The following is a 15523-nucleotide window of genomic DNA, read 5'->3' as shown; positions in this document are numbered from 1 at the left end:
CTGGAGGGTATATCCACTCTCTTTAATGGGAAAAATAGCATTGTATAATATGGTATTGGTGCCTTAGTGGCTCTATGTGTTTCAGATGTTACCAGTTTTATTATCTGCTAAACATGATAAGCTCATTGGAAAGTATTTACAAAAATATTTGTCTCTAACTCACCTGGCACGGCCTCGGAACCTTGGAGGCTTGGAATTGCGCAACCTTCGCTTGTTATCCCAGGCGTGCCAGATGAGACATTTAAATGATTGGTTTCGGGGGACAAGCTACTTTTCAGCTTCTCGACGGGAACTTTTACTTTGTGCTCCATTTCATTTTAGTTACTTGCTTCACGTACAGCACCTGCCTCCGAAGACTTCTTCAGCACGGGACATTTTCTTGTTTCCCCTGAGACGCTTCTGGAAACTTGTGTCAGCAACTTCACATACCATCTCAGGTGACCCCTTATTTACCATTGCGGGGTAATGGGGACTTTGCAACTGGCTTGGCCCCAGTATCCTCCAGTGTATGGACTGCCACTGCTAATCAATATGTCTTTCAAATGGTACACTCTTCTGGGTCTTTGAAATCGTTTGATGACCTTAAAAGGGAACATGGCTGGATGGAGAGAGACTGGCTTTCGTACCGTCAGCTCTCTTCTTATGTTCATTCCTTACCACGGGATGCCCTTACTGATCGGCGAATGGAAACCATCTCTGAGGCTTTGAGTTTATCTGCTCAGGAATTGATTCCTTTGAGATTCCATCATCGTCACCTTCAAGAATGCTTGGGTGAACTTCCATATGAGACATATGCTGCAAAATGGTCTTTGGACCTTCCCTGTACAGTTACTGCGCAAATGATTAAGAGAGGGATCCCTAAGATGGCTCATATGACACCCAGTGTGCCACTGATCGAAATGAACTACACATTTTTGCTTTGTCTATATAGGTCTCCATATTTATTCCGGGCAAAGATGTGTGCCTCTGCACAATGCCTCAAATGTTCCTACTCTCCGTCTACTCTTGGACATCAGTTTTGGTCTTGTTCGAGAGTACAAACCTTTTGGCAGCAGATTCATCGACATATCCAGACTATGTGGAAATACAATTTTGTCCTCAGTCCTGTAATGTTGTTCACCTTGGACCATCTTCCGCTCCCCTCTCCAAAGGGGTTCAGGAGTTTTTTGGCGCGCTCAGTGTTGTTGGGGGAAAAAGGTGATTCTGCACTGTTGGATTTTCTCGGATTCCCCCACGCTCTCTCATTGGCGTACTCTGATGCTGCAACAGGCCTCTATGGAACGTTTACAATTTTCTTCTTTGGACACAGAATTGGGACGAACTTTTAGTTTTTGTTGGGAACCCTTTTGGCTCACTTTAACACACATAGCTCGTAGTCATTTGCTTAATATCTGATTTTTATTCTGTAGCATATTCTGGAATTGAGTGTTTCATGTTGTATCGGGATTGGGACTGGGATGGGGCTGGGGTGGGGGAGGGTGGGAGTTTCGTGATGTGGTGAAGTTTGGGAGACTGTTGGTATTCATGTATTCTGTTGACCACCATGTACTCATGCATATTGAGTGTTCTTTCTTCTTTTGCAAAATTAATAAACATATTGATCTAAAGGAACATAGGTATAAAAATATTGTTTTTATAAGAGTGTTAGAATTAGAGAATGACACGGGGAAAAAATCTGTCCCCGTCACCGCCCCGTCACCGGCCCACCATCCTCTGCACCGCCCCGTCACCGCCAATCCCTTCACCGCCCCGTCACCGTCACCGCCATCCCTTTCACCGCCCCGTCACCGCCACTGCCATCCCATTCACCGCCCCGTCACCGTCCCCGCTGCATCCATATAAGCCTTTTTCCTTTCACTCCCTCCTTCCAATTTGAGCCGGGAACACTAGCGATCGCACGGTCCCCGCGGCCACTACCTGCCTGCCCGGTCGATCCTGGTGTTTGGCCGGCTCTCTCCCTTCTCCTCACCTTGGTTTGTGGGTTTTCTTTTTCGGCAACCTGCGCGCTTTCCTAGGGAGCCGCACACGCGCGGCTGCTCAGTGTTCGATCTTCTGCTCTGCTGCAACTTCCTGTTTCCGGTTGCGTCAGAGCAGAAGATCGAGGCTGAGCAGCGGCGGGTGTGCGCGGCTCTCTGGTAGCGTGCGGGTCGCTGAGGAGGAGGATCTGCGGACTGGGGTGAGGAGAGGGGAGAGAGCTGGCTGGACACTGGAATCGATTGGGCGGGCGGGTGTGAGCTGCGGGGACCGCGCGATCCTTCATGCTTCACTGCGGGGGACAAGACCATTCACCGCCCCGCGGGCGGTGAATGGCCTTGTCCCCGTCGCCGCAGTGACTGCTAGTTTTCTTCCCCGTTTTCGGCGGGTGACCCGCGGCTAAAATGCGGTGGCTGCGGGTAAACCGCCACCGTGTCATTCTCTAGTTAGAATATATGCATCTGGTTGCCTTTACTGCCTTGTTTACTTGTCATAAAATTAGCGCCCCTAGATTAAAAAAAGCATTTATTCTGTAGATTTCTCAAGTATACTTTTAATGGTTATTTTTTTCATTCCCACCAGACTTTCAAAATTAAAGTAGCACTGTTGGTACACTGATGGCATTCAAGATGTTTGTAAAATATCCTCATTGATAGCTTGCAAACTGTCATTTATCTCCATTCTTATCTGCCACATCTTACATTGTTCTTGTCCTAGTTTCTAAGTACCTCTTCTTTGTTTTTTATTAGTCCAGTGATATGTCTTTCACTCTTCCATTTTCAATTCTGTGCATAGTAAGACTTGCCAACCATTATTGGCTCAATAGTGGTTCAATGGTGGTAGATAGTTGTCTACTCCTAGCATCATTGAATCATTTTCTTTTCACATTAAACTATACCATGTTCACAGCATTGCTCACCTTCAGTGATTTTGTAACATGTGACTGACTTATTTATGAGATGGAACTAATTTTTAAGATCCCATAGTTTACAGGTCTCTTTGATTTGGCTGGGCATCTTGTATAGTAAGCTATTTTGATTTTAGATGGTGTTTTACTTTCATTTATTTTTTTACAGCGAAAATGGGCTGGACTCTCCATTGGACAAGATGTAGAAGGTAAGCAGATTACTTATGCTGTCATAACTTAAAATCTAAAATGATGGTCACAACTTCTCATACTAGCTCCAAGGTTTATATGTTTTGTTACTTTTCTTGCAACTCTTTATTTAAACTTGGCAGACAGTAATATCAATACAAGAGCAACTCAATCAATAACATATTAGTGCATAGATATACACACAAAAAAGAATACACTACATGAGTAGAATTACAGTTTTTTGGTTTTTTTTTTAAAATTAGGATTTTATATACCGCCTATCAAGGTTATCTAAGCAGTTTACAATCAGGTACTCAAGCATTTTTCCCTATCTGTCCTGGAGGGCTCACAATCTATCTAACATTCCTGTTGGTGTTAAATCTAGATTTGTGTACTTTTCCCGTTAACAGGGTCCTCCCAACTACTCCCTGTCATGGAGTACGGGCATTAGCAGTTACCACATGTAGTGTGTCTTCCCCCTATTGTGCCTATTCGATTATTAGATGTTCTTTTTTGGAGCAATTCACCTAGATTTTTTTGCCTGACGATATGCTACCATGGGTTTGTCATCTGCATTCTTATTGGCTAACTGAGCTACTTGCCAATGTTTAAAAATAGCTTGGTTAATATCAGATGAGAGAATGGAATATTTCTGGACAAAAACTACAACTTCCCCCAATGAATTTTCTGGATTGTAACGCATCAGGAGCTCCCTTTGGGCATATTTAGCCCTCAGATATCCATGTTTCACCAACTGTTTAGAATAACCCACGTTGGTGAAACCTACGTCTCATAACACGGGAATGAACTTTGTATGAAGTTCAGCGGCCTTCACACAAATTTCCATCCTTCCTTCCTGCTGTGATCATCGATGGATTTTCGGCTATGTTTCTACTCTACCTCGGCTCATCCTCTCTAGACTGTATCTGACTCCTGGGCTACAAATTAGAAGACGATAACTACTATTGCTTAATAACAAAGTTTTTCTTATATTTCTGACTTTGAATAGGTCTGGAGTCAGACTTCCAGCGACTGGGACTTGCCAGAACTAATAGATATCGATATCTACTTCCATCGGTGGCATATTAGCATCGACTCAGATTGATGCATGCCTTTCTGTAACCGATGTTTCTACCATGTTGACGCAGATGCATCGCAGTGGAGAATGCTAAGTATTTGATGCATGGCTTCATGGGTGATGCAGGTTGTCATTTCTGAACGCATCTCCTTCTCAGGCATTCAATCTTTAATGCCTGTGGCACTTTCAGTACATGGTGCACACTCTTCATTAATGAACAGCATACTGCTGCAGAGTGGTTCGTCTGTCAACTTCTTTTTACCATCATGCTTCTGTATTTCTGTAGGAAATATCCTAGTGTACATTTCACCCTATTTGTAGTTCCTTCAATGGGGTTCATTGCGAGAGATTCTCACATGGTTTATCTGGTTTTTATATCTTAAATTCATTTATAACACCTTGTTCTGAGTCCACGTTGTTTTATAGCTGGCCCTCTGGGATTCCGCTTATGCATATTCCACATGGCTTCCACAGTCCATATTACCCAATAGATGCAGACTTTATCACCCAAGGCTACAAGTTCTGTCCTTAATACCTTATCTTTATGAGTGTGTGTGTGGTGGTGGAGGGGTTCCCCCTTTTCCGTGTGGAGAGGTTGTAGGACCATTCCAGGGAGGGGTGCTACAAGGGTAGAAGGGTTGTTCTCTCAGCACCTCTTAAGGGAGGTTATAAGAGTCCAGACCTCCTGTAGAGTTGGTATTTTGCATTATTAGCACAGTATCGGGAGAGTTCTCTCTTGGATGGGGGGGGAAGGTTTAGGGGCTATGGCGAGGGAGAATAGGTTTATCTTACAAGTGAGTTGCTTGGATTCTGCTTTTTCTTGCTGGATTATCTGCGGCCTTTTATACGTGGGCTATTTTTATATGATAGCCTATGCTGCTGTTTTCTTCTTTATAGGGTTGTTTTGTATAAAACAAAGAAAAAAAAACTGTTGATATTTATATTTCTTGTTGTTTCTTACCTTTGAATAAAATACATTTAACTAAAGTTTGTTTGCTTCCTAAGAAAATGCAGAGTGCTTCCATTTCCACTAAAATTAAACCCAGTTAGAAGAGTGAACTAAAAGTAGTTTGCTGAATGAAACTATACAGGGGAAGGGATTTTGCATTTAGCTCATACCTTTTACAGGTGTAGCTGAAGGTGAGTTATATTTAGGAACAACAAGTATTTTTCTGTTTTTTGGAGGGCTTACAATCCAAGTTTGTACCTGAGGCAATGGAGGATTATGTGATTTTCCTAAAATCATAAGGAGTCACTGGGATTTGAGCTGGGTTTCCCTAGTTCTCAGCCCATTACTCAAACCACTAGACTAAAAGCAAATACATCTGCAGAAAAGTGCTAAATTGAAGAATTAGGGGAAATAGGTCACAACAAGTTTTAGAAAAGCTTATTTTACGTGAGATTTTTGAAGATTTTGCTCTTTTTGGGGGGTTATTTGCTTAAAATGTAATTTGACTTTAACAGATTAGTTAGTTACTACATCTTAGGCATAGACTGGCCTAATTGTAGCACATTTTGAACAGGATCTCTGATCAGATTATAGGATTATGAATCTCTGTTGATGTATCATCTTCCTTAGTAAGTGCTTATCCTTGATTTACCCATGACACATGGCCAGAGTGCAGAGAGCTACCATAGTCGCTGTCCAAGGTACTGGAAATAGAACCTTGAGCAGCACTGCCTATTATTTTTTTCAGATGGAATTGAAAAAAAAAGAAAGACTCCCATTCTTTGCCTGTGGCACACTCAGTTCATTGTTACAGCTTTTTTTTTTTTTTCTTAAAGCTGTGAAAAAAAGGCCAATATTGGTTGAGTGATTTCTAGCTCATTTGAACTGAGTTCCTTCACCATGTGCCTTTATTCACATCTTTGTCAGGGAATTGCACCACTACTCCTTTTAGAATCCTGTAATAATGGGCCCTAAATCCACAGGATCCCTGTGCTCAGCTAGCTGAGAACTCCACACCTGTACCAAGATATCCATGCACAATTAGCAAACAGTAACCCCTTCAACACTTAGTGAGTTCACTTCATTCATGATTAGGAACCAAGGGCTATATTCACTAACCCCCGATTCCGTGTCTGATCCGTGCCCGATTGCATGCAGGCCGACAAATTCACAAAAGGCCTGCATGCAAATGGGGCCGATCATTGGCACGCGTCCCCGACCACATGGATCGCTAGAGAGTGATCCCGACGCATGCGCAAACCATCTGTTGATGGTCTGCGCATGTGTCTAGAGAAGCAACTTTTTTTAACTTTCTGGCCCAGCGAGCCTGTGGACGGGGCCTTAGGCACATGGGATGGATTGGGATTCCTCCTGCCGTGATTGTGGCCATTTGGGGTGGGGGTGTCGGCAGGAGGGCTTGGGATCCCTCCTGCCTGTAAGTGACCATTTGAGGGTGGGGATCGCGATTGCGGCAGGAGAGATTAGGCATTTGTCAGATTTTCTATGTATTCTTGTTTTGGATTGTTCTGGGGCTAGCTCATCTAGGGTTGCTGTACTTAAAATGCTCCATTGTGGGATGAAGTCTTTGGGGTTGTAGACTTGGATTATGGTGTCTGTCTTTGTCCAGAATTTGGTGGGGTCGATGTATGGGCGTGAGTTGTAAGTTATTTTTTGTGTAATTGGTTTGCTTTTGTTTTTGGTCCAGTTGATTTTGAAGGAGTATGTATAATGGTATAGGGATCGGTACCAGTATCCGTTTGATGTGTAGATTTCTGGTTGAGTGGGCTGTTGGGACATGTAGGCTGCAATGTCGAATTGGTGACCTTTTTCATGTGTGGTTTGAGGGTCTAGTATCTTGTATGTTAGGGCCTCGAGGTATGCTAGTAAGTTTTCAACTTGTTTGTGGGATTGGTTTTTGAGGTGGAGATTGAGGTCTCCTAGAAGTAAGTTGTAGGTTGTCATTAGTGAATTTGGTAAATGAAATCTTCGAATTTTGGTTTTGCTGTGTTCCAGTTTCTTGAAGTTATATAGCAAAGCATGCATGTTAGTGTTCCTTTAAGTGATGTGCTTGAGAGTTGACAGGCTAGTAGATCTATGTATGGGGTAGTTGTTTTGTCTTGTATTTTTAGGTCTAAGGTGGTTTTGGCTATGATGGCGATTCCTCCTCCTCTTTTGTTTTCTTTGCAGACCACTATTATTTTGTATCCCTTTGGGCAGACTTCCGTTATTCTGGGGTCTGAATCTGAAGTAAGCCAAGTTTCTGTGAGGAAAAGGAAATCTATGTTTTCTTCTTCTATCCAGTTTTTTATGTGTTATGTCTTGGGGCCTATGGCTCTGATGTTCTCATATGCACAAGTGAGAGTGGTGTAGACTGTTTGTGTGATCTGAGTTATTTTCGGGTAGATGAGTGATCTTTGGTGCACTTGTGTTTTGGTCTTGCAAGGGTTAGCTGGTCTTCTTCTTGTAGTTTGTGTGGTGGATTGGTGTATATATATATATACTCTATATATGTTCTTGTATTCTATTATGATATTTTCTTCATATACTGTCATGTTAAAATTCTAAACTGATATATAAAAAGTTTAAAAATTTAAACCTTGTTGGTTTGTATAGTATTCATAATTATCCCTTGAGAAGGTTGGTGCTAATCTTTGTAACTTTTGTTAGAGTTGTACTAAACTAGTTTTTCCTTTCTGCTTTCTTAATTTTCTTTACAGCAGTGACAGTAGCCAAAGTACCCATCTGTTGCATGATTGTTTTAGGCTTACACGAACAGAAAAGCTAATTTTTATAAACTGCAGCACAAATCTGTGACTTGCATGCTAATTTGATAGTGCAGGGGCTGATCCCATACATGCAGCTTTCTTACAGCTCATTCAGAAGAGCAAAGCGCCTAACTGGCCATCCGCCACTGAGACTGCAATGCAGTGTATCATAATTCTGTAAGTCTCATTGTTCTAAACATAGGGATGAGTGCCAGGGTATGAAAATTTACTTACATTGCTTTATCACATGGACAGGAAGAGCTTTGTCCACTGAGAGAATCTTTGCTATATGCTTTTAGAGTTTTATTTCCCCTGAATACTGACACAGTATAATAGCTCTGACATGTTCATTTTCCAGCCTATGGCATTGCTAATGCTAGCCCTATCTAGGTGCTAATCTGCAGCAGTAAACAGAATAAGAGGTGATGGAAACAGAGACTGTTTCTGAATTCAAGAGGGCCTGGGATAGGCATGTGGGATCTCTCAGGGAGAGAAAGAGATAATGGTTACTGTGGATGGGCAGACTAAATGGGCCATTTGGCCTTTATCTGCTGTCATGTTTCTGTGTTTCTAAGACAAACCAGTATTTGCCTACCAGCCATGCTAAAATTAGAGAATGACACGGGGAAAAATCTGTCCCTGTCACTGCCCCGTCCCTGGCCCACCGTCCCCTTCACCGCCCCGTCACCACCATTCCCTTCACTGCCCCGTCACCGCCATCCCCTTCACCGCCCCGTCACCAACATTGCCATCCAATTCACCGCCCCCGCAGCATCCATAAAAGCCTCAGTACTTCAATATTTAGCTTATTCCTTCCTTATAAATCAAAGTTCTGGCTGCTGAACTAGAGAAAGAGATGTTCAGCTGGCGGGGCTTTGTTTATAAATTTTTATCAACACAACTAATATACTACTTTATCCTAAAGCAAAAAAAAAAAAGAGAAAAAGAAAATAAATAGAATTTTTTTCTACCTTTGTTATCTGGTTTCTGCTTTCCTCATCTTCTCATTCAATTCCTTCCATCCACTGTGTTTCTTCTCTCTGCGTCTTCCATTTGCTCTGTTACTGTGCCTCCCCCCCCCCCCCCACACACAATTGGTCTGGCACCCATCTTCTTCCCTCTACTCCCCCATAGTCTGGCATCTGTCTTATTCCCAGCAGTCAGCTCCTGCAATGGCCCTTTGGTCAAAGACCAGTGCCCTAATTGAGACTAGCCTTACCTGCATACATTCTGTCTTAAATCCCTGGAGGGTGTTTTCCCCTATAACAGCCTCCGGAAGAGCATTCCAGTTTTCTACCACTCTCTGGGTGAAGAAGAACTTCCTTACATTTGTATGGAATCTTTCCCGTTACTCCTGCCAGAATTCTGTCCCCCCCAAAAATTTAAAATTCTGTAAAACAACTAACAAATCCTGCAAGTGTATTTGTCAAAACAATATTTTTGCTAAATTATCCATTTTCCATTTAAAATACTCAAAATTAGAATGTCTGGACATTTTATTTTTCCATTATGTTCGTTCCAGTTTCTCTTTCAAGTTTTCTGCTTTCCTGTCTGTTTGCTAATTCATAAGAACATAAGACCAATGGTCTTATGACCAATGGTCCATCAAGCCCAGTAGCCCGTTCTCACTGTGGCCAATCCAGGTCACTTCTACCTGGCCAAAACCCAAGGTGTAGCAATATTCCATGCTACCGATACAGAGCAAGCAGTGGCTTCCCCCGTGTCTTTCTCAATAACAGACTATGGACTTTTCCTCCAGGAACTTGTCCAAACCTTTCTTAAAACCAGCTATGCTATCCGCTCTTACCACATCCTCTGGCAACGCGTTCCAGAGTTTAACTATTCTCTGAGTGAAAAAAAAATTTCCTCCAATTGGTTTTAAAAGTATTTCTCTGTAACTTCGAGTGTCCCCTAGTCTTTGCAATTTTTGACGAAGTGAAAAATCAATCCACTTGTACCCGTTCTACTCCACTCAGGATTTTGTAGACTTCAATCATATCTCCCCTTAGCCGTCTCTTTTCTAAGCTGAAGAGCCCTAACCATTTTAGTCTTTCCTCATACGAGAGGAGTTCCATCCCCTTTACCATATTAGTCTCCCCTTTACCATATTAGTCTCTCTTCTTTGAACCTTTTCTAGTGCCACTAAGCCTTTCTTGAGATAAGGAGACCAGAATTGAATGCAATACTCCAGATGAGGTCGCACCAAGGAGCGATACAGGGGCATTATAACATTCTTAGTCTTGTAAACCATCCCTTTTTTAATAATTCCTAGCATCCTATTTGCTTTTTTGGCCGCTGCCGCACATTGGGTGGAAGATTTCATCGTATTTGTCTATGATGACACCCAGATCCTTTTTTGGGTGCTAATTCCTAAGGTGGACCCTAGCATCCGGTAACTGTGATTCAGGTTAATCTTCCCAATGTGCACCACTTTGCATTTGTCCACATTAAATTTCATCTGGAATAGTGAATGTGAATTGCTTGTTTACTCTTTCCAAAAGTGTGAGAACTGGGGGGCATGCAATAAAGTTACTAAGTGGTAGACCTAAAACAAACCAGAAAAAATATTTCTTCAATCAACATATGATTAAAAAAAAAAAAAATAAAGTTATTATTAAACTCTGAAATTTGTTGCTGGAGAATGGTGTGAAAGCAGGTAACATAGCAGGGTTTTAAAAACTCTGAGGTTTTGGATAATTTCCTAAAACAAAAGTCTATAAGCCATTATTGAGATGGCTTAGGAATAGGCAACCAATGAAATCTTATGACTAAAGGAGTAGCATGATCAATTTTTGAGTGTCTCAGAATTCTAATAGCTATATTTTGCAACTGTTGTAGGTGTTTAAGATTTGTGTTTGAGAACACTGTGTATATGCAGGTTTGTCATTTGTAGTCTAATCGAGAGATGAGAAAGACATAATGGAACCAAACAAGCTTGGTGGTGATTAGATGGCATCACCAGTAATTGAGAAGCAAAGCTAGTACTGAATAGACTTCTACAGTCTGTGCCCTGATGATGGGTTGGAGTGGATGATGGGCTGGAGCTTTGATGATGGCTTTAGTAGCTAGAGAACACGTCCAATGCTGGGCAGACTTCTATGATCTGTGCCCTGAAAATGGCAAGGACAAATCAAGCTCATAAGCTTAAGTAACATAGTAGATGACGGCAGATAAAGACCTGTGTGGTCCATCCAGTCTGCCCAGTATCACATGAAGAGCTGGCTGCTGAAGCCCATCACAGGAATAACCACCAATGCTCTGTTATAGTTTTTCAAATCCAAACGATTTATTGTAAAAATCAATGCAGTCAAATAATATACAAAAACAAGAACTCCAATAAGCAGGGGAGTAAGTTCTATGACGTGTCCCGATTGGCTGATTAGACAGCTGTAGGATGCCTTCAGCTGCCTACAATTGGGCCTAAGAGTATCAAAGTTAAAAAGTCTTTAATATAGGATGAATGATAGAATGTTTCCATTTAATAGGCACTACACCAGGGGTGGGCAACTCCGGTCCTCGAGGGCCGGAATCAAGTCGGGTTTTCAGGATTTCCCCAATGAATATGCATTGAAAGCAGTGCATGCAAATAGATCTCATGCATATTCATTGTGGAAATCCTGAAAACCCGACTGGATTCCGGCCCTCGAGGACCGGAGTTACCCACCCCTGCACTACACCCTCCTTAAGTCCTGTAATCAGAAACTTGTATTGTTCTGGCAACATATTTTTCGTCTAGGCCAGGGGTAGGCAATTCCGGTCCTCGAGAGCCGGAGCCAGGTCAGGTTTTCAGGATATCCACAATGAATATGTATGAGATGGATTTGCATGCACTGCCTCCTTGAGATGCAAATCTATCTCATGCATATTTATTATGGATATCCTGAAAACCTGACCTGGCTCCGGCTCTCGAGGACCAGAATTGCCTACCCCTGGTCTAGGCTGAAATATCCTTTTAACACCTGGTGAAATATCCTGCCGAAGATTGAGCCTCAGTTGCACAATCCATTGGCAAGCCCATGAATTTGAGTCAAAAGCTAAGTTACTAGCCATAACTAATTTATTAAAAAAAGTTGTGGGCTGTTCTCTCCATCCAATAAAAGGCAGTCCTCCCAAGCTTTCTTACTCTCCTCCCTTTGGTTAGCAGCAGTCATCATCTGTACAAAATGCTGCAGTTACAGGAAAACATAGATATTCTATGTTTTCCACATGAAATATTTAAGAGCTTGGAAAAAGTAAGTGCGTTCAATACAAGTGTTTTCCACCAACAATCCTAATAATAATAATAACTTTATTTTGTATACCGCAGTACCACAAACAGTTCAGAGCGGTTTACAGTGTAAGAGACTGTACATTTACAGCGAAGATACAATGAGGACTGTACATATTCAGTAAAGGTGTTTATAATAACAGGCTTATGCTTGAATAAGCTAGTCCTGATTATTTTTTGTAGTTATAAAAACCTTTTTGGTGCTTGAATATATTTATATGTATAGAGACTACGGACCTCAAGTTCTCGCGGCTATCTGCCGTTAGAACTAGTCTTAGCAAGTAGCCATTTGTGACATGTTGGAACTGCAGTGATAAACATTTTAAATATTAGGACTTGAGGTGTTCTTTGCTAGTTAATGTTATGCTAAAAACTGCTTGTCTCTGTTCTTTTTACAGTATGCACATATAGTTTTGACAAGACCAAGCAGTGCATTGGCACTATGACAATTGAGGTAGACTTCCTGCAGAAGAAGAATGTGGACTCCAATCCATATGACACAGACAAGATGGCAGGAGAATTTATTCAACAATTTAACAACCAAGGCTTCTCGGTGGGCCAACAGGTGAAGTGAAAAACTGCAGCAGCAGACAAAGCAGGGAGTAGTAATGTGAACAACAGAAATGGTAGATAAGGCATAATATTGGAAGCAAGTTTTGAGCTGGATAGATAACTAAGGTTCAAATCACAACAGAGTTAAGAGCTAGACAAAAAAGTGCCAATACACAATTTTACAGAATATGGTTGAAAAACTCAGTGAGACCTCAGAATATATAAAAAGAAAAGACGGGGAAAAGACAACAGTTATATGGAATGTGTGATTTGAAATGATGTGTCTTTGAAATTATAAAAGAGGGAAGTTAGAGCATCTTGGTAGAAATTAGAGAATGACACAGGGATAAATTTTTCCCCGTCCCCACGAGAACTAATTTTCTCATCCCGGCAATTTCTTTGCCTGTCCCTGCTCCATTCCTGCAAGCTCTGTTCTCATCTGCACAAGCCTCAAACACTTAAAATCATAAATGTTTGAGGCTTGTGCAGTTAAGGCTGAGCTTACAGGAATGGGACAGGGACAAATTTGTCCCCGTGTCATTCTCTAGTAGAAATGTTGCAATAAAGCCAAAGTAGTCCAGTTGCCTTCAAGTAAAGAATAATCGGTTAAAAGATTCAAAATTACCTCTTATTTTGAAATGTCTGTAAACAAATGCTGGAACCTACACTAGCCCCACCCACTGGCCCGACACACCGGCCCTGCCCGACCGCCCCCCCCCCCCGCCTCATCCACGACCGGCCCACCCCAGGTTGACCCTCCTCCTCTGGCTGCCACCCATCTGATGCACAGGGAGGGGCATAAGGCATTGATTGGCTGAGACACCTCAGGCTCCTCCCAGGGAGGAGCCCGAGGCGCCTCAGCCAATCAGTGCCTTAGGGTTATACTAATACCTATTGCACCTGAATGTTTCACCTTGAACTACTGAGAAAGGTGTGAGCCAAATCCAGTTTTTTAAAATTCAGCATAGCATCCACTGAGAATCACCCAGGCACACCAAAGTCCATGCAGTCTGTTCTCATCACAGCTATTACATACCTTTTGTTTGCCATCAGAGGACAGAGAATGGTATCTTATTCCCAAACTTAACTTTGTAATGTTAGAACACTAGTGAAGCCTATAGGTTATCACCAGTTGGTCTATTGTTCTTTCACTTTCTTTTCACGTTCAACATTATTGACTTTTTCAAAGAAAATGCCATATCTGTGCTTTGCTGGGACCTTTAGGATTTCTTTAGTTGACTGTTTGTATTTGCTTATCTAGTACTGTAATATATCTATGCCCTGCCAGTAGCTGCTGGCAGAGATAAAAACAAAATTTTATTTGTGTCCTCTATTTCATTTTCTCCCCATTTTGCAGCTTGTCTTTAGCTTCAATGAAAAACTTTTTGGCCTGCTAGTGAAGGACATCGAAGCCATGGATCCCAGCATTCTAAGGGGAGAGCCATCCACAGGCAAGAGACAGAAGGTACACATTCAGACTTTATCTTCTCATAACTTCAGCCCTTCCATGTGCACATCATCTACAGACCTAGTACTGCTTATTTCTGTAATGATAGTACATATACACAGCACTATGCAATAGTTGTAAGACAACGCTCCCGTCTCCATGAGACAAGACAAATTAGAGACTCTAGAAAATAAATTTCATATGGAAAACCTAGGTAAAGTCTATTGACAGTAATCTCCATTGGTTTTAAAACTTCTTCCTATCCTAAAGAATTTGTGTATGCTTAACATGACTATGCGTCCCGTTTTGAATGGGACCATCCCGTTTTTAGCTAGGCTGTCCCGTTGTCCCCAAGCACAGCTTCGGGATGCCGAAATGTCCAGTTTTTAGGGGCCACTGAAGAAACAAGTACCGAAGTGAACAGTCCCCCCACAGTACCTTTTTTTTTTTTAATCATGTCGGCTGCCTCCTGTCCTGATATCTTCCGACAGCGGCAGAGCAGCGTGCCTGCCTGGTCCTGCGCCGCTCACTGAATGGCTACCGTCAGTTCTCACGACAGTGGTGCGGGACCAAACAGGTGCGCAAAAAGCTTGCGCCTGCCTTGTGCGCCACTCTGCCGCTGCCAGAAGGCATCAGGATAGGAGGCAGCTGCCAGGATTTTAAAAAAGTACCGTGGGAGGGATCTGGGGTCCTGTCCCATTTTGAGGAAAAGAAAATAAATGGTTATGTTATGTATGCTCCATGCCGCAGAATAATTTGTAGTAACAAAGCATTAAAAAACAGTATTTTGTAATGCTTGTCTTTGGCTCTGTTTTACAGATTGATGTTGGCTTGGTGGTTGGGAACAGCCATGTTGTGTTTGAAAAAGCAGATAATTCTTCCCTTAATCTAATAGGTAAGTTAGATATATTTAGTAGCAGTAGTATTTTAGGAAAAAAAATTTTTTTTTAAACTTTTGCTCTTATTCTTTTATATCCCATTTTAAATGGAATTCCTTTCTTAATGCATGTATATTATATATTGTACACTGCATGGATCCTTTTTTAGGCTGTTATACGGTATAAAAAGTTTTTAATAAAATAATTTCCCATGTGCAAGGCATTTATCAGTAATGAGTGCTCTACTTGGAGGCTATCTAGATTGAGTAAAGCAGAGGAACATTTAATTGGGGAACATTTTAACCAGACATGGCAGGGTCTAGCAAGGGCCTGATTTTATATGAGCAGTCCTAAAAGGTGCTTATTTTAAGCCTATTTTATAGTGCTGTACAAATGTTGGTGCACACATTTACACCAGCTTTGAAGCAGTTTATGAGTGTGCATGTTATCTGTGTATATTTAAGATTTTTTAAAATAAAATATGTGCATACATTGCAGCTCTGTTTCTGCTCCACCC

General features: G+C 41.8%; 1 protein-coding gene across 2 annotated transcripts in view; it reads left to right on the top strand.

Annotated features, from left to right (window-relative positions):
- NSF (N-ethylmaleimide sensitive factor, vesicle fusing ATPase) overlaps positions 1-15523 on the top strand; it is a 135027-nt gene that overhangs the window by 35847 nt on the left and 83657 nt on the right. For both annotated transcript variants that reach the window (XM_033918143.1, XM_033918142.1), the window contains exons 4-7: positions 3051-3090; positions 12528-12694; positions 14039-14146; positions 14948-15023. In XM_033918143.1, coding sequence (XP_033774034.1) covers positions 3051-3090; positions 12528-12694; positions 14039-14146; positions 14948-15023 — 391 coding nt within the window. The remainder of the gene's footprint in view (positions 1-3050; positions 3091-12527; positions 12695-14038; positions 14147-14947; positions 15024-15523) is intronic.

The sequence above is a fragment of the Geotrypetes seraphini genome, chromosome 13 (genome assembly GCF_902459505.1).
Source record: "Geotrypetes seraphini chromosome 13, aGeoSer1.1, whole genome shotgun sequence".
NCBI lineage: Eukaryota > Metazoa > Chordata > Amphibia > Gymnophiona > Dermophiidae > Geotrypetes > Geotrypetes seraphini.
This window is presented reverse-complemented; position numbering and strand designations above follow the sequence as displayed.